Source organism: Malaclemys terrapin, chromosome 11 (assembly GCF_027887155.1).
Source record: "Malaclemys terrapin pileata isolate rMalTer1 chromosome 11, rMalTer1.hap1, whole genome shotgun sequence".
Classification (NCBI taxonomy): Eukaryota; Metazoa; Chordata; order Testudines; family Emydidae; genus Malaclemys; species Malaclemys terrapin.
Window position 1 is genome coordinate 24,579,231 of NC_071515.1, and position 22,661 is coordinate 24,601,891.

Genomic DNA, 22,661 nt, shown 5'->3' on the forward strand with positions numbered 1-22,661 from the left:
TGTACTTTAGGACACCCACACCTCTAGTGTATTGCTTCACTGTGCAGACAAGCCCTAAATCTGGAATAACTCCTTTAGCTTTCAAACTGTTTCCTTTCACTGTTTCATTTTCATTTTCCATGCTTAAAAACATCCAAATCTACTTATTTAAACAAAGTTTGTTTTCCTCATGCAGGTCACCTGTGTTTCCCTCTTGGTCCTTCAGTGAAGTAATAATGCTGAATCTGTGATATCAGAATCACTTTCACAGCAACAGGCTATTATACCTTTCTATCTAGAGTACTTGTAAGGGCCCCCATTACTGTAGTATGTGAGCCCCTCACACTCTTTAATGTGTTTATCCTCACAACACCCCTGTAAGGTAGGGAAGTGCTATCGTTTCCATTCTACAGATAGTCTCTCTGTGCCTCAGTTCCCTAAGTAACATCCAACAGGAAGTTTGTGGCAGAACAGGTCTATCTGAACTCAGGTCTTCTGGATCCTAGGCTAGGGCCCTAACCAAGACTGCATTCCAGGACCATGTGAAAGTGGGGTGGGAGTTCCTGATTTAGCAAAGCATCCCCATTCAGGGCAAGCATGTGCTTAAGTTCCATTGAAATCAGTGGGAATTAAACACACGCTTAAAACTAAGCCCATTCTTAAGTGCTAACCTGAGTAAACATGGATTTAAGCATGTGCTTAAGTGCTTTCCTGAATTGGGGCCTGAATGAGCAAGCACATATTAATAAATCTCCTCCATTCAGTTTCAGCAGGGACTGGTTCTGGCGTTGAGAAACTTTATATCTATTTAAAAACAGCAAATTGCTAAACTAGGTCAGAGCATTAGTTTATATGGTTCAGTACTCTGTCTCCAGGGCCGGCTCTGACTTTTTTGCCGCCCCAAGCAAAAAAACCCAAAACCAACAAAACAGGGTGCAGGGTGGCCAGACCCAGAGGCAAAGCAAAAAGACCCCCAACCCCTGGGCATAGGGCGGCTGGACCCGGAGGCAAAGCATAAACAAAACAAACCCCCTAGGTGCATGGTGGCTGGACCCAGGAGCAAAGCAAAAGAAAATAAATAAACCCCAGGGCGCAGGGCGTCCGGACCCAGAGGCAAAGCAAAAAAAACCAGGGCAGCCGTGCTGCCCTAAGATTGGACGGAATACCACCCCTTAGAATCTGCTGCCCCAAGAACGAGCTTGTTCGGCTGATGTCTGGAGCCGGCCCTGCCTGTCTCTGACTGTGGCCATCATGAGATACTTTAGAAACTGTAAAAATCCCCATAGTGGACAGTTAAGAAATGAACATCCCAACAGGGAACTCCTTCCTAACCAATCCACTGTCTGTTAGCCATTGCCTTATGCCTTCAAGCATGAGGGTTTATATTCCTCTTCTGTTCTTTGAAAATGTAACCATGTGTGTTTTCATTTCACAAATAAGATTGACTGGATTCTGGGAATTCTCTCAGGAGCCAGGGTAGGGCAGCATCAGGGCAAGTGGGAACAAATGCACCATCCTTCCTGAGTAAGTATCTTCCAGCTTCCCAATCAGAGATCACGTATGCACTGAGGGCATTTTAGTCCTTTCACCGCAAATTGAACCCATACTGGTTAGTTAAAGCCAGTGGGGAACACCTATCTTGCGGGAAATTGTTAATGTCTCACTAAAGGAAGGCAACCTATCAGCAACTCACAAACAAATAGCAGTGTGACCTTTGCTTAAGAAATCAGCCCTAAAGAGAAGACTGAGAGGGGACATGATAACACTTTTCAAGTACATAAAAGGTTGTTACAAGGAGGAGGGAGAAAAATTTTGGTTCTTAACCTCTGAGGATAGGACAAGAAGCAATTCGGTTAAATTGCAGCAAGGGAGGTTTAGGTTGGACATTAGGAAAAACTTCCTAACTGTCAGGGTGGTTAAGCACTGGAATTAATTGCCAAGGGAGGTTGTGGAATCTCTATCATTGGAGATTTTTAGGAGCAGGTTAGACAAACACCTGTCAGGGATGGTATCGATAATACTTAGTCCTGCCCTGAGTGCAGGGGACTGGACTTGACCTCGATGATTCTATGAAATGCCAGTGTCTTTGTCTACTATCCTCTAGTCTCTAACCTCCCCTTTCCAAAAAGACCACTGAAGACGTAGCAGTGCACTAATTCCAACATTAATTGACATCAGCAGATTCATTGGATCCCAACCAGTCAGGGCTCAGACCTAGACATAGCATAGAGATGGTGTTATTCACGGTGGTCAACAAAATCTCTCCAGACAATAGACGGTGAGAGGCATCCTTGCTGATACCACATGGTCTATCAGAAGCCTTGGATTTCACTGTTCATGAAGTATTGTTAATACAACTGTGGGACCAACTGGCAGGAGTGGGCGGAATCACCTTAGAGTAGTTCCTGGTCTGTACTGTCACGGTAATTGCCAGAAGTTATCGTGGAATGATTTTACTCTCCTCAGGACTTTCAGGAATTAAGTCCTGCAGGGCTCAGTCCTATCACCCCTTTTTGATATCTTTGTGAAGATGCTGGGTGAGAAGTAGCCAGGCCTATGATGTCATACTAGTGAAATCCTGTGTCCTCACGAAGCTGAGATATAGCATCTCCCGCCCTTCCCAGTGTCTGGCAGAAAGTAGGGGCCTGGAGGAAAGCTAATAAGAATCTTGAAAATCTAGCGAAGTCTCTAACTGTTCTGTAAATCGAAAGCATCTGTATACTTATTGTCCAAGTGACTACAAATCTTGCTAGGCTCATCTCTATGAGTTCCTATGTCCCTAAAATGCAACAGTGCCAAAAATATCTTTGTCCATCTTGGGAAGGCCAAGAGATTGAGCCCTGACATCTTAGATGAAGACCTCACCACAATTATCCACACCTTCTTTACCTTTAAGCTAAACGACTACATCATGCTTTACTTAATAAGCTGGTTGGGCACTCAGGAGCTACTGCTAATGCAGTGTCAACCTCTGTACCAGCTTTCTGTATACACCAATAGCACATTACATCCCTGTTGCTCGGCAATGATTTCTAGTCTACTTCAAAATGCTGGTTATCATCTTCTAAGCCCTACATTATGCCCAAGTTGCTTAAGATACTGCCTCTCACTCTGACCTATGACTCCAACTGTATGACACCTTTCCCAAGTGTGAAGCAGGTGTTCTACAAAAATTAATTCTGGTTTCCTGCCAGAAATATATTGAAGCCCCAAGTTGGTGACATTTATCATGGGTTGTAATTGTAAGGCACATCTTTTTGTCTAGGCTTTCCATTTACTGCTGCCTTTGGAATTCCTGGCATTTAGCCTGCTGGATACATTTTCTTGTTTTTCTGTCTTGTAAAGTTGTGGTGTTACAGGGTGGGCTTGTGGTCTCAGTATATTTGTTCTGTATATTTGGCTACTGTCAACTTCTCTTAATTCCACCATGAAAAGTGCACCCAGAAACCACAATGCTGGGCCCTCCATAAATACTTCTATTAATAATCATTCATAATGAATAATATGTAACGAACGCTCCCAATGGGTCTGAGTGACAATTTAAACACATTGTGTAAATACTCATTTAAGGACTTCTTAAAAATGCAGAGACTTTTCAAAATTGACACCTGGTAGCTGTCTGGGTGCTTTTAACCTGGAAAGCTTCTACTCAGGTGGGGATTTGTGCCACAGGACATAGGGTTGGAAAGTAGCTAGGGAGGGGTGGTATTATGGTTGGCCAGAAACAGAAAATCTTATTTAAGCATTTTGTAAAGCCAAAGAAATCACTTATAGGCAGAGAAACTGGGCCTGATCCCCAACTCCAGCTGAAGTTCATTCAGCTGCCATGAATCAGCAAATTCCATTCGAACTGATTGGCAGCAAAGTTCCACTGACTTCAAGGGAACTATGCTGAATTATATTAGCTGGGGACATGTGTGCTCAACAGCTCCAAAAACCAAGCTCCTTATGTATCTACTAAGTTTCACCTTAGAGCAAATATGGTGACGTTCTAAATACCTGAGAATAGGAGTTTATAATGGAAATAGTGACAGATCCTCACTTAAAATAAAGGCTAATTTTTTTCTGCTTCCTCTCAGCTAGAAGTTTCTTTGACATGCTTACTTTTGGCCACTGTGTGATAAGTGGGTATTTCAACGAAGTCTGTGAATTAGCTGTCAAAGTAGTAGGTCTAGTTAGAATCAGCGAGATACAGAAAGGGCCCAGCTCTACATTGGACAGCACTGCAGTCTTGCCAGTAGCCCTTCTTAACATATGTTTTGACACACAACAAAACTGCTGATGTAAGCTCACTACTTTAGGTATTCTGGCATGACAAAGATCATAAGGGAATGAAATTTTCAAGGAAAATTATCTAGCAGAACTCACAAATTCCTAACAGCTAGAGGGTTGTGGGTTTTTTTTATTAATTTATATTGATTTTTAATTTTTGGAAAAACCCTTAAGAAGATGCATAGTGTCAAAATATTGTTCATAATTTGCTTGTTAACTTTCAATCACCATTTATAGTAATCTCTTCGAAGTCTCCTCATCAGGCTGGTTTGCTTCTGTTGCAAGTACTGCTCTTATTACTATTTTTTTTTTTTGAAGGAAAAAACCTACAAAACCTATAGCATGCTGTAGCGAAGGGCCAAAATGTTATAGCTTGCAGTTGGGTTACCTGCAATGTTTTAAGGTCATTGTAGAACACTGTAGTCATTATGAGGATGGCTTGTTAATGAAGGATTGTTTTTAAAAATTTATTTAGACCAATAAAGCGTTGGCTCATTTGTTTAAAAAGAAATACTACCTCTATCGTATACAGAATTATCTGAATCTGGAAACCGGTCCAAGGGAGGGAAGCAAAGGGAGAAGCAACTAAGGCAGGATGGTGCAGCAGGGGGAAGCAGTGGCTCTATGGCAAAGCTATGGAGGCACTTCTATTGCATATTCTGAGGTTCAGGCTCCATTCATAAAAGGGGAAAGGGCAGAGGTAACTAGCACTTCAGGTTAAATGAATCTCTCACAAGCTAAGTGACTAGCCCAAGGAAGCCTGTGCCAGAACTGATTATTGGGAATATACAGGTCTGTCTCATCTTACGCTGGCGTTACGTTCCGCAGTCAGCGCCTAAAGCGAAAATCACGTATAGTCAAAATTACATTGAGTGTAATGGCGGGTGGAATCACCCGCACTACAGAAACAGTATTTAAATTGTTATTTTTCTCTTTTTTGGGGGTTTGTTTTTGTTTTTGCTGACCGCGTAAAGCTGAAATCGCACATGTTAAATGCACCTGAGATGCGACAGACCTGTAACCTATTTTTCCTAAGTCCCAGGCCAGGTTTTCCCTTCTGTTGTCTGCATTATGTATTTGTGTACTATTAGCCTGTCCTGTCTGTTGTAACTTAAGCCCTGATTCTGCAATCTGTTCTGTGTGAACTAACCTTTATACCTGCTTGGAGTCCCACTGGAGGCAGACTATGAAATCTAGAGTGGTAGCCGTGTTAGTCTGTATCAGCAAAAAGAACGAGGAGTACTTGTGGCACCTTAGAGACTAAATAAATAAATGCCCAAATAAATTTTGTTGTTGTTGTTATTTGTCTCTAAGGTGCCACAAGTACTCCTCGTTCTTTGTGAAATCTCAGGCTCTGATCCTGCAAATGTGCAACAAGGGGTCATGAATCATGTGCATGAAGTTACTCTTATACCTAAGTGGTTTGCAGATTTGGGTCCTTAGATTGCAAACTCTCAGGGCAGGGCCAAACTCCCTGATTATACTCATTAAATAATAAAATTTCTCCCATCCTTTAATTCTAAAGACTGCTTTATAGGAGCAAAATCAGCTCCTGGCCCATCTCCTCCCTTCATTCCCACCATACCTCCCTCAGTTCCTTCTCCATTCTGGTGCCTTCTAGACCCCTAGGACAACGTGTATGACTAGTCTAAAGGCTGGAGTTTGAGAACGACAGCTTTGCAGTGTTTTGTGCCTACACAGCAAGGTGATAAGTGCCACGGGTCCTTAACGTGTACAGACAGGAAGCTCAGTGAGACCTGGGCTGGCAGTCAGGTATGCCAAGGGCTGCTCAATGTAATAAGTGCAACATGCTGGAGAAACAGGCAGGAAGGGAAGGGAAAGACACAGATTTGGGCAAGGCTGTGACAGGAACAAAGAAAATATTGGCGAGGGGAGGTGCAGCAGGGTGCGTGTAGCCCAGATGTGAGCAGCAGCAGGAAGCAGCCCTGGTCTGTCTGTGTGGGGGGGAAGGAGAGGGATGCTCTGGGGGCCATGCGAGCAGTAGGAGGCAGCCTTGTCCTTGCCCAGAGCTGCTCTGTGCGTGTGTTGTGCACGGGGTGATGTCAGTGGCAGCTGGGCTGGTGCAGTCAGTACTTCCTGTATCAGGCAGGCTCGGTTAGCTGCAGGCTCCTCTGCTCCTCCTGACCCAGCGAGCAGCTGGATTGTCAATTTCAGGTCTCCCAGGCACCGTTGCGTTGAGCTCTCCTCCCCCCCCGCCCGCAACTCTGGACGCTGGCTGACATCTCCCGAGAGCGGAGCTGCATGTGCCCGAGCAGAGCCGAGGGAGAATGGCAGTCCTCAAACTCACCGACCAGGTAGGAGACCGCAGAGAGCCCAGGCAGCCTTGCAGGAGGCTAGGAAAACCCCTGCGCGGAAGGGAGCCGCTGGCGAGGAGAGGAGCAGGAGCAGGCAGTGGCTATGGCAGCTCCAGCTCTGATGGGTTTGTTGTTGTGCAGCTCAGCAAAGTGAAGCGGTGTCTTGCAATGCTTCGCCTGCGCATATCCCGTCCGTTCGTTAAGCACGAAAACCCTCCCCGCACTCCGGCAGCTCTTCGGTCCCATATACTGCGCCCTGCAACGTTCGCCATTCGGGCTTGTGTGTGTGTGTGTGTGTATTTCTTCTCTGGGAGACGCACGCAGAGAACAGGGAGGAGGGCTAATAAGGCTATTTTGCCTGAGGCTAATAATGTACCGCGTTACTAGTCAGTCAAGTTTTGCATTGTGTGGGGAGAACAGGCAAATGTCAAAATGCCAGAAAGAAAGGCGCTATTTGTTGGCGTCTTTACAATGAATAGATTAGAGGATTTGTCACTGAAACAACCATCTAGAATAGCACAGTTATTTTGCATCATTCTGGTGTTTATTGGTTTGGCATTCCATTCCGGCGCAGCCTAGACCTGTTTTTATTTAAATCAGTGAAGTATGGTGGCTCAAGGTAGATTTCAGTGTGTTTCAGTGTCACTTAGAGACAAGAGGCAGATTAGAAATATTAGACAGAACATTTACTTTAATTAACTAGTTACATTTTCTCATCAGTCCAGCGTTGGAATTAATTAATTAATGAGTTTCTTAAGCTAATGTTTTAATTTGTCTCTTCCTTCCTATGAACATTAACACTTTGCAACTGCATGAATGGTTGTTATTTGGCTGTTCAAACACTGTCAGATTCCTAGGTGCTTTTTAAACTAAGGTATTTAACTATACAACTCTTCATGTAGGTTTCTTTTAAAAGATTATTTCACATAGAAAACATAAGTGATATTTTTTTTAATCATGTAGGTTGTTTGTTTAACCAATGATAGATCCATTTTTGCATCCCTTGTTGGGCACCTGAAACTCCCATTGACGTCAACTGCTATGCAGGATGAGTCTTGTAATGGGCTCCAAGTGGGTGCCCATGTGAATCCCCATTGAAGACAATGCAATTCTGCCTTTGTTTCTTCTGCGGGGAGCAGCTTGCAGAATTGGGGCCTATATGTGTAACTTAAGTGAACCTAGTATTCTGTTTGACATTCATTCGCTTTTGAAAATTTTACTCAATGATGAGTTAGAGTTGATATACCATCCAGCTTTCAAGTCAAACATGCAGTTTTACAATTCTCAGAGTTGAGGGGTAGGATAAAAATGGATGTTGGCTATTTGTGTAAGGTCTCTAAGGTATATTAACCTTCTTTTGGGAATTCAGTGCTATTTATTACCATGATACATAGTAATTATTTTTCTACTAGGCCTTCATGTTTAAAGAGTGCATTTTTGGTTTTGTTGCCATAACTGTTTGCAAGTTATTAGAAAACGGCAATATTCAACTCTCACCTTATGTTAAAACGTTACATTTAATAATAGAGCAGCTATAATTTGTATTAAATCACTTCTTACCATTCATAGTCAAAAGCATTTTAAAATATTTAGTAAAGTGATATTGTGGTTCCCACAGCCTAATTTATCAACATATTGTACCATCTGTTACACATTTGCTTGTCTTAATCAGCTATTTTTAGTTTAACTTGGTCTGCCTATAATCTGCAGTGTGGGTGTCCTTCAAGTCCAAAACTTTCCTGTTACTTTTAATATGATCATCAGCAGTTACAGGCCCTTATTCAAACAACTCCCTTTCCCCTCTCTCTCTCTCTCTCTCTCTCTCTCTCTCTCACACACATATATATATATATATATATATATATAAAAAGAGAATGCATGCACATGTATTTCCAAAGAAGCCTTCCACTAAAAAATCCTCTACCTGGCATTTTTAAAGGAAAAAATGAGCTACTCTTAAAATTAAATAAACATTGAAAGTGACTGTGTGAATTATAGTAGTCTAAATGCATTTCCATAATTTAACCAAAGACAGTGTTTATAGTTCTGTCTCCTGGCATGTCCCTTGATACACTCATGTCTTCGGATGTGGTGCTTATAGCAAACGAAGAAAATGTTTCATACCATGAGACTTCATTCTGCCCTGTAGTGCATAGAACAAGTCTCATAAATCAGAAGATTCAGGTGAGATCTGTAAATTTAAAGTCTAGGCTGCAGCATAATATTAAAGGTATTTGCACTACAGCTGGTAAAGGAAGTGTAGCATTTCAGGCTTTACGTCTAAGTCTGAAATCGTGTTTCATGAGGTCCTTGGAATTAAAACCCTAAAAGTTTTAAAACCATTGCTAAACCTTCTCAACAAGAATCTTGCTTCATCACTGGTAGTAGAGTTAAAAAATGTGGTTTGAGCCAAGTGGATTGCATCTTGTGAAGTCTGTATTGCAACAAAGGATGCTGAGGGGGCGGGGGGCAGTCTTGACTTTTTTTAAGATTAGTTATTTCTCCTCTTCCCCTCCCCCACCTCTAACATTCTCCAGACCTGGTAGATTGATTTATCAGAACTGGCATGGTGACTTTGCAGTATGCCTTTGCGTGGCAGCACACTCTAAATACTCTCTGCTTGACAGTGTCATGGGTCACTTCCAGTCTGGCTTCAGGGCATGGTATGGCAACGCTTTTTTATTCTGGGGTATGTCCTCCTTCTCCTGTCCATAGACGTATCCATACTCTTCCTGCTGGACCTCTCTGTGACATTTGGTATGGTTGATCACCAGATATTCCTGTCTCACTTGTACGAGGATGCAGGAGTGAACAGAAGTGTTTCAAAATGGCTCAGGGCTTTTTTTTTAAATTGAGCCCAGGAAGTTATGAGCCACTAGTTCTCCATTTCTAAAGCCCTTGCCTTTAGATTCCCACCAAGGCTCATCCTCTTCCCCATGTTATTCAGTATCTATAACAAAGCCAGTGGGAGGCCTTGCATGACAACATGGGCTGAAGTGCCAGTAGTGTGCAGAGGATGCCAGGTGCTACATCCTCCTTTACATCACTGTCTCACAGCTTTTTCCATGCCTACCTGAAACCAGTACCTGGGTGCTGGCTAAAGCTGAACCCTGGTAAAACTGAGGTGATGTTGGTAGGAAGAATGATGCACTTTGAAGCACTTACATCTTTATAACATCCTCCACTGCCTACAGTCTGTGTCTTCAGATTTAGTTGGTCCACAGGCTACATTGCTCTGGGTGTCCAGACAGCCATGGCAGTAAAACACACCAGCTTTCATCTGTGGCTAGCCAGAAGACTGCATACCGTTTGCACAGACACAGAAGTGGCACTGTGACTCCTGCATTTGTGATCTCCAGTATTGATTATGGCAATTTGTTATATTTAGTAATGAAGCCCCATACCCTTTAGCAGCTGCAATGGGTACAAAATGCAGCAGCTTGTCCGTTTATCAACACAGGTCACCACAATCACATCACTCCAGCTCTCTGCGCTGCATACAAAATCTGGATCAGGTTCTCCATGGGATTGGTTCTGTCTGCTTGAGAGATCTCTTCTCCCTCCATAAGTGTAACTTCCCTTAACAACTACCTTCCACTGGAACAATGAAACTGTGGACCAATAGGGTCCAACAAAGCAGCCTACCTCCAGCCCTGTAAAAGTTTGACGATACTTAGTAGCAAGAGACGAAAGAAGCCACATGCTGGTATGAGGAGTAAAGATAAATCTTATTTCTGTGACTTAGGTTTTCCTCATTTTTTTCACATGTGCACCCACTCGCTCTTGTCCTCTCTCACACACACAGGCAACCAAGCAAACAAAGCAGGCAAACAAAGATAATCATAAGCTAATTAATCTATTTTTCATACAGGGTCAGAAAAAAAGAAGAGATTGTTATTGTTTCTATTTTAAGACACTTGAGAAGTGCTAAGATACTGTGGTGGTGGAACAATAAAATAGGTATACTTTATAAGCTATCCTGGTTGTATTCAGATAGTTCTTAGGTAAAAGAGCTTAGTTTAAGACTATATCCTATCACAGGAATCGGCAGCCTTTGGCACACCACCCATCAGGGGAAGCCTCTGGTGGGCCGGGACGGTTTGTTTACCTGCAGTGTCCGCAGGTTCGGGCGATCGCAACTCCCACTGACTGCGGTTCGCCGTTCCAGGCTAATGGGGGCTGCGGGAAGAGGTGGCCTGGCCTGTGCCGCTTCCCACAGCCCCTGTTGGCCTGGAATGGCCAACCGTGGCCAGTGGGAGCTGCGATCGGCCGAACCTGTGGATGATGCAGGTAAACAAACTGTCCGACCCGCCAGCGGCTTTCTCTGAAGGGCCGTGTGCCAAAGGCTGCCGATCCCTGTCCTATCTGTTTCTATTCAAGCAAGTTACATGAGCTCATTTCTGAGTGATGGCAATTGCTAGCTAATCACATGGTAGCTTTTTAATCATTTAACCGAAGGAAGTATTTTCAACTCTCATTCACTTGTGGAAGTGAATCTATCTATCTATCTTCTGTTCCTAGCCCCCCTCTTCTAAAAATTGTATATGAATGATTGAAGTAGTAAGATTTTTAAAATGAACAAACCCTAAACTGTGATTAGACACTTAAGGTTTCAACTTTGCTGACACCTTTGTATGCAGCAGTATTGAGTGACAGTGCTACTTAAAGCCTTCCACATCCGTTCCAGATAATCCACTTGTCACATATGCAGTTTCTTGCATCCCCTACGGTGCGTGCCAATTACAACAGGCGTGGTAAATTTAAGTGCTTTTAGATCTACGATGGAAAGAAACCTTTTATTTTAAAATGGACACATGATGGTAAAATCACAGAAATTGGCAGGTGGTCTCAGGGGGAGGATAAGTGCCTGAAAGTTCTCGTACTCATTTTTAAAAACACTGACCAGGTTGCAAGTTGATATTATTCCTTTAAGTGATTTGGTACTCTTTTCAGTGACTGATTTTCTTCAGGCAAACGTACCATAACCTCCAGTGTCCCAATGTGCTTCAGGTTTCCTCTGACCTCCTCGACTATGGCCAGAGTGGGTGTGACTTGAGGGGTTGTGGGACTCATCTTTGTGCAGTGACTGGCTTTTAATGGCCTTAGTGGACTACCAAGTGTTTTGCCCCCTATCTTATCCTGAGTCATGTTGCTCTCCCTCTGCCCTGCAACGTAATAGAATTCTAACTGTCCCTCAAGGCATCAGTGAATGCTGCACTCCCTCTGTGAGTGGGAAGATAGACAGCTGCTGCCCATATTGCTCTAACCATTCATAAGTGATGCCAAAGCTTCGTTTAACAGCTAAACTTCCCCGCTCCTCCTGGGAAACTGCGTGTGCATCTCCACAGTGCTGGGCACCCATATATGCACTTCCATTCCCTGAAGTAGGTGTTGTAATTAGAGGGGGCATTTGAAGGGATGGGAATAAAGATGAGAAATCAGTTTGTTTAGGTTGCAGAAAATAATAAATTCGATGACTAATCAAGCATGCAATAGTAATTAAAGTGGCAAAACTAATTTTTTTTTGCAGGTCCTGTCTCAGAAGGGGTTGGAACTAGCTAAGAAAGGATCTCACTAAACCTTTTGTATAAAATATGAAAGTTTAAAAGAATTTTTCAAAATCAGGATATGTTCTAGTTCAGTGTTTCCCAAACTTGGGACGCCTCTTGTTTAGGGAAAGCCCCTGGTGGGCCAGGCCGGTTTGTTTACCTGCCGCGTCCATAGGTCTGGCTGATCGTGGTGCCCACTGGCTGCGGTTCGCTGCTCCAGGCCAATGGGAGCTGCTGGAAGTGGCGGCCAGTACGTCCCTCGGCCCGCACCACTTCCAGCAGCTCCCATTGGCCTGGAGCAGCAAACAGCGGCCAGTGGGAGCCGCGATCGGCCGGACCTGCAGACGCGGCAGGTAAACAAACCAGCCCAGCCCGCCAGGGACTTTCCCTAAACAAACGGCGTCCCAAGTTTGGGAAACACTGTTCTAGTTGAAAGAATTCATTCAGGGAAGTCCTTTGGCCTGTGTTACATAGGTCAGAGTAGATCATCAAAATGGTCCCTTCTGGCTTTTTAATCGATGAATTGAAAAACAGCTTGAGATTTTAAAAATGTTGTCATTATAAACTAAGGTAACTGTGGAACAGGAATAATTTACCCATCAACAGGTATATGGCCAGTCATTCTGGTGATAAATAAATGAATAAATAAATAAAATAAATTTGAAATAATTAACCCTACACATATGTGACCCTTGCTCTAACCCTGCACCACAGCAGCTATTGCTTCCTTTGGCCACGCTAGTCCTAGCCACACACTATCCACAGAAGTTGTGGAAATATATTCACACATTTTAAAGAAAAAGTATATTAAAAAAAATGGCATTTCTCTCTCTGGTTCACATCTCTTGGCACCCTGGTCAGAGCTCTAGTGTAGACTGGCCACCAGCTTTTGAAACAGGGCTTTGGAGCTCCGCTCTAGCTCCAGGCAAAAACCTGCAGCTCCACTGTTCCGGAGCTGCTCCATGTTCCAGCTCCGGGCTCTGCTCTAAAGCCCTGTTTTGAAATGTTACATTGTCCAACCATACTCAGAGCAGGAAATAAGGTCTAGTGTAGACAAGGCCAGCGAGATACAGGGTCAGGAAGCGGCTTGCTTTCTTGGCTGAGATTTCTGCAAGTGGAATTACCTGTTGGGGTAGCTTTGTTGCTGGTTTTGTCATCTGTGTTCAAGTAAATGAGACCTGTGCACATGCTCTAAAAAATAAATGTAGACAAAGAAATATTCAGAGACTATCGGTCTGCAGATTTCTCTTCCAATGGGAAAGTGACACAGTCCTAAAGTCCCAAAAAGTGCGATGGAGCCGTAAAGGGGCAATACAGTAAGTCTTTGCTATGGATGTGTTAAGTGCCTGGGAAACTCCGGGTATATGTCATGTTAGACCAGGGGTCGGCAACGTTTGGCACGCGGCTCGCCAGGGTAAACACCCTGGCGGGCTGGGCCAGTTTATTTACCTGCTGACGCAGCAGGTTCGGCTGATCGCGGCCCCCACTCACTGTGGTTCACCGTCCCGGGCCAATGGGAGCAGCAAGAAGCGGCACGGGTGAGGGATGTGCTGGCCACGGCTTCCCGCCGCCCCCCCCCCATTGGCCTGGGACGGCGAACCGTGGCCAGTGGGGGCCGCTATCGGCCAAACCTGCCGCGTCAGCAGGTAAATAAACTGGCCCAGCCCGCCAGGGTGTTTACCCTGGCGAGCCGCGTGCCAAACGTTGCCGATCCCTGTGTTAGACCATTGCTCTTTTTTGAATAACTGTCAGCAGAACCTCATATTTCTTTATATGCTTGAGGTGTGGTATTTTATCTCTGCCGGACATTCATCTTCTGACCTTTTCCTGCACAACTATTAAGATATGATTTGGTTGTCATGGCTATGTTTAATAGAGACGTGTCCTATGTAGTCTGGGGCACATATTTGCCTACTGGGTTGGCTCTCTAGGAAAGCTGTTTTTTTTTTTTTTTTTCTTTACTGCATCCTAAAAATTAGGCCTGACCTGGTGGTAAAAATGCCTTAGCTGGGGCTCCACTGTTGCTGCCAGTGGTGTAGCTGTGCTGTTTGCTGGTGCCATCATTCTCTTGGCATTGTTCAAGGGTTGGTGCAGCTCCACCAGCACTAGCAATGATAGAAATGCTGCTGTAGACCAGGTGTAGGTGTCTTCAGCTTTGTGGCAAATCACTGAATTGCAACTGATTGAGAAACAGGAAAGTTAAGGTTTTGACAGAAAGAGAAGTCAGACACCTTCAGGGCCCTACAAACCCCAAGCATGGAGGCTGTCTCTCCCCACGCTCATCCCAGCACAAGTGGCAGCCAGGCCTCCTGGCTTCTTCTCAGGAGCAGCCAAGATTCTCTCTCCTCCCGGGAAAGACGGAGTGATAGCTGAAGGGGTCACCTTGTACTTATACCTTGATTTGCTAGGGTATGTACTTGGGTGTGTGGTTAGGCTGGGCTTGCTGCTCTCTTAACCCTCCTGTCACACAACAGAATCCTCTATTGGAGGCAGTGGGCCTTGGGGTAAATACTTCCTTGAGAGGCCTGGGGTAGTTCATCCTCTCAGAGACATTGGTTCAGGCTGTCTGCAGACTCAGGCAGATATGGCTGCTTTGATTACACGCACAGTGAGCCATGTTTTCAAGGCTGCCTTTTCTTTTTGCAACCATGAGGGCTAGAAACTGTAACAAAAAATTAATGAAAGCTGAGATTCTGATGTAATCACATGGCTCCAGGAGCCTGGGTCCTAGGCACAGACTTCGGCCTTCGTCACATTGAACAGATCTTGTATTTTCTATTCTTGTTTATCTTATTAAATGTGTTTGCTTAATATACTGCTATTTATGTTTTATGAAAATATACCATTAAATATACAGGTGAAACATGGCCAGGCTAATGTTGCTGATAGAACTTTAACTTTTGCATTTCTTGAGACTTTTAAATGTTAACACTGCAGCTAGAATGTTCCAGTGACAGAATATTTGTGCACTTATTGAGCTATAGAACTGTTTTTAAATAACACCTCTCTCCAGGAGGCTAGATTTGACATTTGTCACTTTATTTTCCGGAGATCATAGCCTGGTAAGTTCCCACAGCCACTATCCTGTGTCTTCAACTTGGGTTTAATTGCTGTAACCGGTGACTATTTACTATTGGAGCCCTCCTGGCCTGGCAATAGATTAGAATGAAAGCACAAAACGTTTAATTTTAAAGGGAGAAGATAATTCTGCAGTTGTGAACCAATGGACTGAGGTCATCACTGGAGATTGTATAGTCTTGGCCAATAAATTACAGATAACTGTGAAAGAATACTTACTTTTTGGTGAGAAACACTTATATGTATTTTGCTTTTTTAGAAGAAAAAGCAATTCTTAACTATGCACTGGAAACAAACTAGTGTTTTGTAGCTAAAAATTGAGACAGTTTACTATGTTTGTACCATACAATATTGTATGCCCTAGTTTGAAATAAGCTTGTCTGGTTGCTGTTTGTACTTCACATTATTAGCTGGCTTTACATGCAGGAACACATTCTTGTGCTGGAATTATTTGTAATGGCTTGGTTTCTAATTTTAAAAAGGATGCAGTGAGAAAATGGCCTTGCAAAGCCTCCACTTCCTCTCTACAGCTGCATGTTACTGCATCTTTATGAGGAAGTAAGTAAAACCAAAATAGGTGATTTTTGTGTAAGTTTTGACACATACCTGACTGAAGCCATTTACTGAGGTAAAGCTTTCAGGTTTTTGCATGGATGTGCATGTGTATTTGTTCCCCCCCCCCAAAAAACAACAACAACAACAACCCAACAACAACAAAAAAGCAAAACAAAATCCCAACACTCAAGCTACTGCATTACATAAATATGAGATCTGTCTAAAGGCCATATCTTGATATTTTGCATCAAATAATTTCTTAAATCGGCATACAATCCCTAATGACAAATGGTGCAATATTTAGGTACTGCCACTTCTGCTCTGACGCTTATTTGTAAATTAATTTGATATGAGGTATATTTTTCTTACGTTGCAGCTTTCATAACTTTGTTAATTTGATAACATACTATCTTTTGGCCATGCAAAGCTTTTTTTACTAAAATAACCGGTTAGTTATAACTAGTTGCTCACCAATAATTAACAGTTTAGTTAAGGCTTTATAGAGCATAACTGCCAACTGAGCACATCTGGCTTGAAGAAATTGTAACTGTAAAAATGTAAAATCAAGTATATTTGTCTTTATGAGGAACCTTTTTTAATTTGGGCAACATGTTGTCTCCAGCTTCCTCTTTGTTAGAAGGATGGAAACATGAACTTTCACATTTAAATACAATTCTTTTGGGAAGCGAAACTGCTGTGAACATTCATCAGCCTTTATATGCTTTGCTTGATTAATAATGCAGTTAGTACAGTTCAGAGAGACAGTATACCCATTTTAACATTCATCTTTGCGTACTTCGAGACTAACCTTACAGGCTCCTTATATTACCAGGGCTAAATGAGTCTTGACTGCATTCTGAAATCTTACCCTTGGCCCAAGTTCTGCTTTCAATTATGCTGGTGTATATCCAGAGTAACTGTGCTGAATATAATGGAGGCACTTCAGATTTACACTGATATAAATGAGAGCCGCGTCTGGTCCCTTTTTTTGGTTTCTGTGAATAATGTCAATTTGCATTGTCTCGGCATTTTTATTTGATTAAAACTGGACAATCTTCCTCATTTGATTGCAATCATTTTTTTAACCTGTTAAAACCTTAGATTGCTCTCTAAGGGCCTGATACTGCCAGATGCTGCGCTCCCTCAATGGCACTCCAGGATGCTCAGCGCTTTACAGGATTGATCCCCAGTACTGAAATCACTGGGAGTACTCATGGGTCTGGTTTCCATTAGATACGTTTACCAGTTGCTGACAGTGGGTTCAGTACTGGTTCCACTATACAGTTAAGCTGCAAGGCTTTCTGAAATGTTGCTGAGCAGGGTTTGTCCTGGTCTATGCTTGCAGTTAAACTATAGGCAATGGAATCAGTGCTGAAACAATTGCTCACACCCATTGTCTTCAACAGGTGATGTTTTGTTCTAGTGTAGACCAGGTCATGAAGGATTTGATGTGTTTGCAGGTGACAGAAACTGGTCCTTCAGGCTATTCCATCAGTAAGAAGTTTAACATGACTCTTCCTATGTTCTTGACAGAACAGTTGGTCTCTTAGCAACTTGGTTTTTAGTTTAAAAAGAAAGTTTTTTGTTTGTGGTATTCATCAGCCTTCGGAGGGAGCCTTTGCTCAGAAATCTGTAATAGGAGTTTTGTTTTCATGTGACATGTTAATTTACACAGAAGGGTTAGGTCTAGACTTTCAAACTGGCTGTCTACAGTTAGACTCATTTCCTCCCTCCTCCCCCTGAGCTGCTGGGAACCCACAGGTTCCACTGAAGTCAGTGGAAGCTGCAGATGTTTGGCACCTTTGAAAATCAGGCCACTTTTAGTTCCTAATAATGGTTTGTGCCCGTGTTTAACTTTGCTCACTGAGTAATCCCATTGCATGAGCCACTGAAGTCTTAAAGCTGTGCAAGCTCAAGGCCTTATTCAGGAGCCTAAAAATAGATACATAGGCTTGAGAAATGGGGAAATTTGAAGACAACCCTGGAAGATTTGGCCCTTAACAGTTTTAATCTGATACAGTGTCATTAGGGGTGCGTTCATGTCAAAACTGATCAAAGGAAACACTTTTTCAGACATGTACATAATTACTGTGGAGCTCATTGCTACAGGATGTTAGCAAGATTCAGGGTGTGATTGGACATTTGCATGAATAACAAAAATACCCAGATTTGTTTGTTAGGCTTTCTCAAACTTTTTAAGCATTATCATAGACTCATAGACGTTATGGTCAGAAAGGACCATCTTGATCATTTAGTCTGACCTCCTGCATGTTGCAGGCCACAGAAACTCACCCACCCGCTCCTGTAATTGACACCTAATCTCCAATAAAATGAGATTGGTGTAAACCTTGAAGCATGAAGTTTTATGAGCCTGTTATGGGGGCAGATTATTTTACATCTGCCTATTGTGTGGTTCTTGCACCTTCCTCTCCAGCATCTGGTGCTGGCCAATGTCAAGAGACTAGATTGGCCATGGCTCTGATCCAGTCTGGGAATACATGTTATATCAGTATGGGCCCAGTTCAGCAAAGCATTTAACTTCAGGCACATGCTTCAGTGCTTTGCTGAATCTGGACCTGTGTTATTTTCCTGCCTTTGAACCCTATCTAGCAACCGCCAGTGAAGTCCATAGAAAATATTCCTGTTGATTTCATTGGGCTTTGGATCAAGCTCTTTGTCTCTGAAAGATAAATACCTTAACATACTCTGCTTAAAAAAACACTTTTTAAAAATATGTGAATGCCAAATAGTATCACTGTGGAGAGAGAAGCCATATATTTACATTGTAAATCATGTGCCTTTTTAAACTTGTTTTAATCTCCAGATGTGGAGACGGAAACAGTGAACTAACTACTTCTAATGCAGTCTGCAAAAAGTCTGGCTGGGGGATGGGGACTCAAGGGCTCACATTTTACATAGGTGTACATCACCAGTTTGTAGCAGGGCAAGTAATTTAAGCATTTATACACCCAGAGCTTTAAAGTATTTCAGATATTAGTGTGGAAGTGGATGGGTTTTTTTTTTTAAAAGATGAATTGATAACTGCTTCTTCTTAATCTTATCCAGCAGCGATCTTGCAGCATTATTCTCAACTGTTCATTATAATCATTGACTGAACGTGTGAAACTAATAGAACATGTAGTATACTCATAGGGCAGTCAGTACAATAAGATATACTGCTCAGTATAGTACTGTGTGCTCCTAGGCAGCAGCTGAATACTGCCAATGTCTTTAGTCATTAAATGATAACTTGCAGATCTCGCTGGCAAAATTGGTCGTTATTAAGGATATTGACTATTTTTAACTTGTCACCTTTAATATGTTTATTTCCTTCTGTCCATTTTAGTAGTGTTTTCCTTTCAAGGGATTTCTTGTTCACTTTTAGGCTGAGCAGTGCGGTTTTTTTATTAGGCCTGCTTTGGTTATGGTTCATGATCATAAAAATTACACTGTTGTTTTGTTTTATTTGTATATTCTTTCAACGCTCTGCACAGGAATGCGGGTGCAAGCAAATGTGGGGTCTTCTGAAATGCCATTCCCCTAGGGCTAGATGGCAGCCCAGTTGAGTAGTGGAATGCAAGGTGTCCCCTTCACCATCCAGGTAGCTGGCAAAAGGAAGGAAGTAGCTTTTTTATTTTTATTTTTTTTTAACCTTCCGGGTGCACTTGGGTCCCATTTTCAAGCTTTTCTCTGCCACCAGGAGGGGTAGAAACTTTTTTTTTTTTTTTTTTAATGAAAGATGAGATTCTCAAATAAGCACAGGACTGTAGGTGGTGGAAGCCACACAAGAGTTCAAAACAGCGATGTATAGTGTCAGGTGGACACTCAGCACAGGTTACTTTGTTTGTGGAGCAAAGGGAGCTCAGAAGGCAGACTGTGAGTGTCAGAGTCACAGTCTGTTTCTTGTTCTGATTCAGAAGGGCAGTACAACAGTGCTGTCCCTGGCTTGAAGATCATGGCAAACCCATGACTTGGCCCCTAACCTCCTGCCTACAAGGCCCAAGATTCAGTGTGTGACTATTCCTCCTCATCCCTTTCCCATCTCACCTGTCTTGCTCCAGACTCCTGTTCTGTGTCATCCAAGATTTTGTGGAAGGATCAGGGAAGTAGTGGATGGTGTTTTCCTATTACACAGGAGGATTGGGGAACCTGCAGTGTGCTCCAGACAGGCCTGTGAAGACTGGAGACACCCTGATTTCCCACCTTTATCGTCCAAGAGTTGCTCTGTGTAGACATAGCTCTAACTCTGCACTGGAATATGGGCGGCAAATATCACATTAACATTCCAGGCTGTCTCTGTTTTGTTGGGGTGATGTGGGTGACAGATGTCCTGTTGCTGTTGTTGATCTCTCAACCAGCCCTGCTGCATGGGTGATTTTCGACAGAGGTGTTCAGATGTAAAAGCTAGAATACTGTAATGCTAAAGCTGTTTAGTGTTGACCTGCTCATTACATTCTTCAGTTGTGGTTTAACATGTCCTGGGGGAAAAATAAAACGGAAGAATAAAAGCCTAAAATATCCCATATTGTCTGTGCACTTCCAGCTGTTTTAATGTACTCTCCAATGTGACACATGCATTCATCTCTAATTTAAAATCAAAAGGGGACTTATTTCCTTATCCACTCTAGGAAGGTACTCAAAATGCTGTGCAAACCTAGTAAATACAGTATGCCAGATTCTGTAACCATTGCTTCTGTCTGAGTTGTGCATGCTCACATGAGTTATCCCATTCAATCCTATTCATTCTGAGATAATGCCCTAAGTGAGGAGAGTTCGTCTAGGTTAATGCACCAGGGCCCCGGTCCTTTGGGTATATGCATGCCCCAGCTTGCCCAGGATGTTAAAGGGATTGGGGAACCCCTTTATGACTTGTTTTTAGGAGAGGGTATTCTCCAGATGGAGCACATGAGTGAGAGGGATCATGTGACTGCAGAATGAACGCAAGGGCTGCTATGTAAGAAGCAACCTGAACTCACTGTGGTGGGAGACCTGCAGGGAGAATGAGATGCTGGGGTGGGAAGAGGGACTAGGAAGAGGGCCAGGAAAGGTGGTAGAAAAAGCCTACATGGAGGTGGTCATGTAGGAAACAGCGAAGCAAGGGTGTGGAAAGGGTAGAGTGGACAGCCACTACATAGTGGCAGTGTCTGACAAACTTTAATTAATTTATACTCGCAATACCTCTGTGCAAGTAGGGAAGGATTATCCCCATTTTACACATGGGAAACTGAGGCACAGAGAAATTAAGTGACTTTTGTATAAGGTCACACAGGAAGTAAGTGGCACAGCAAGGAATTGAACCCTGATCTACTGATTCCAGTGCCTTCCTCTCTGAATGTTCTTTTTATTAGTGTTTACTAAACAGGCTGAAGTTAAATCATATGATGTCATAAGAGGAAAATAAACAGTTTCATAACAAGGGTTTTAATTTATACTCCGCCTACATAATTTCCTTAAATAGCTCTCCTGTAATATTTGTAAAATTCATGTTGATCCACTATGCTAGTAATGAGGATGTGCAATATCATGAAATCATTTCTAGGTTGTTGACTAGTCCGAAGTCTTATTTTGGATGACTCTGCAGTGGATGTTCATTATCAGTAGCTAATCCTGATCACGTTAGCTATGGTAAAGGCTATACCTCTTCCTTATTTGGATTTTAGACCTTCTTGACACCAAAACATTGGCTTAGTGAGACTGTCAAATCTGGAGAAGATAATTGCCAGAATTCTGGAACATATGAATCTCGTATGCCAGTTCATTGTCAATATGTGGGGACCTTACAGTGATTTTTAGTCTCAATAGATTTTTTGATGATCTCTCAGGCCATGATGTTATAAAACATCAGCAAACTTCCTAGCTAGGTATGTGATGGTTCAGGAGAAGAATGAGATGAATCTTTGTTGTGATATATTTATTTTTTATTATATATCTGTGCAAAGTGACTTGAGAAACCTTTTATGTTTTGCTGTTTAACATAGTGGGCTCACAGGCAAATATTTCCATGAAGAAACAATCTCTTTCCCCTTTGGTCTCCAGCAGGACAGAAATGTGCTTGTTATTTTTAGGTGGGCTTGCTTGCATTGTGTTATGATTATTTCAACCTTAAAAATTATATGCACCCTTTAAAAGAAACCGTTATCAATACACAAGAAGCTGACTGGACAACATTAGCGGCAAGAGATTCAATGAGCAATGAAATTGGGAACAGCTTTCCCTCCCCTGCTGTGCCTTGTGTAAACTCTGTGCAGTAGAAAATCTGAACTATAGAGTACCATGCAGAGTAGGTATCTCTCAAGCCACAATCTGCTGAGTACATGCCTGAGTACAAATGAAATGTCCCAATAGAATCCAGCATTGTTCTTGTGTTTTATGCCTATATAATATACATATTAACAGAGCCTGGACAGGTTCTGAAAATTTCAGGTGCCTGTAGAAATGGGAGTTTTTGATGGTAACGGGTCAGATGGTATTCTTATGTGTATTTACAGGCGCATCATTTTCCAGCTGTTAGGCTAAAAATATGTCCTGTTCTGGCTATGATTACATTTAGCTTATTAAATGGTTTTCCGTAATAATAGTATTGGGCAGGCATTTGATAACACTTCGCATTTGTGAAGTGCTTTCAAAATAAGAACTAGTGAATCCTCTCAACAACCCAGCTAGGTAGAGAAGTGTTATCCCTAATTTACAGACTGAGACAAGCTGAGACAGAGGTTAATTGACTTGCCTGAAGGCAGAGAGTCAACATGGGTCAGGTTCAGTATTAGAAGTTCCTAGCCCCTAGTCCTGTGCTCAGACCACACAAGTTCCTAATGCCTTTTTTATTACTGCAGATGAAATCTGTCTTCTGTTCACTAGCACAGTATATTTAAACTTCCTGCCCTCCGAGATGGGTGTACGCTCTACCACCAGG

The 22,661-nt window shown here is 42.7% G+C and overlaps 1 protein-coding gene across 10 annotated transcripts in view; it reads left to right on the forward strand.

The window, feature by feature from the left end:
* The first annotated feature begins 5,804 nt into the window (after nucleotides 1–5,804).
* The window catches only part of ANKRD44 (ankyrin repeat domain 44), a 211,440-nt gene continuing 194,583 nt past the window's right edge, over nucleotides 5,805–22,661 (forward strand). For 6 of the 10 annotated variants that reach the window (XM_054043994.1, XM_054044002.1, XM_054043997.1 and 3 more), the window contains exon 1: nucleotides 5,806–6,566. In XM_054043994.1, coding sequence (XP_053899969.1) covers nucleotides 6,540–6,566 — 27 coding nt within the window. In that variant the 5' untranslated portion in view covers nucleotides 5,806–6,539. Of the gene's footprint in view, nucleotides 6,567–22,661 lie in introns of all 10 variants that reach the window. The other 4 variants (XM_054043996.1, XM_054043998.1, XM_054044004.1 and 1 more) reach the window with 2 other exon arrangements.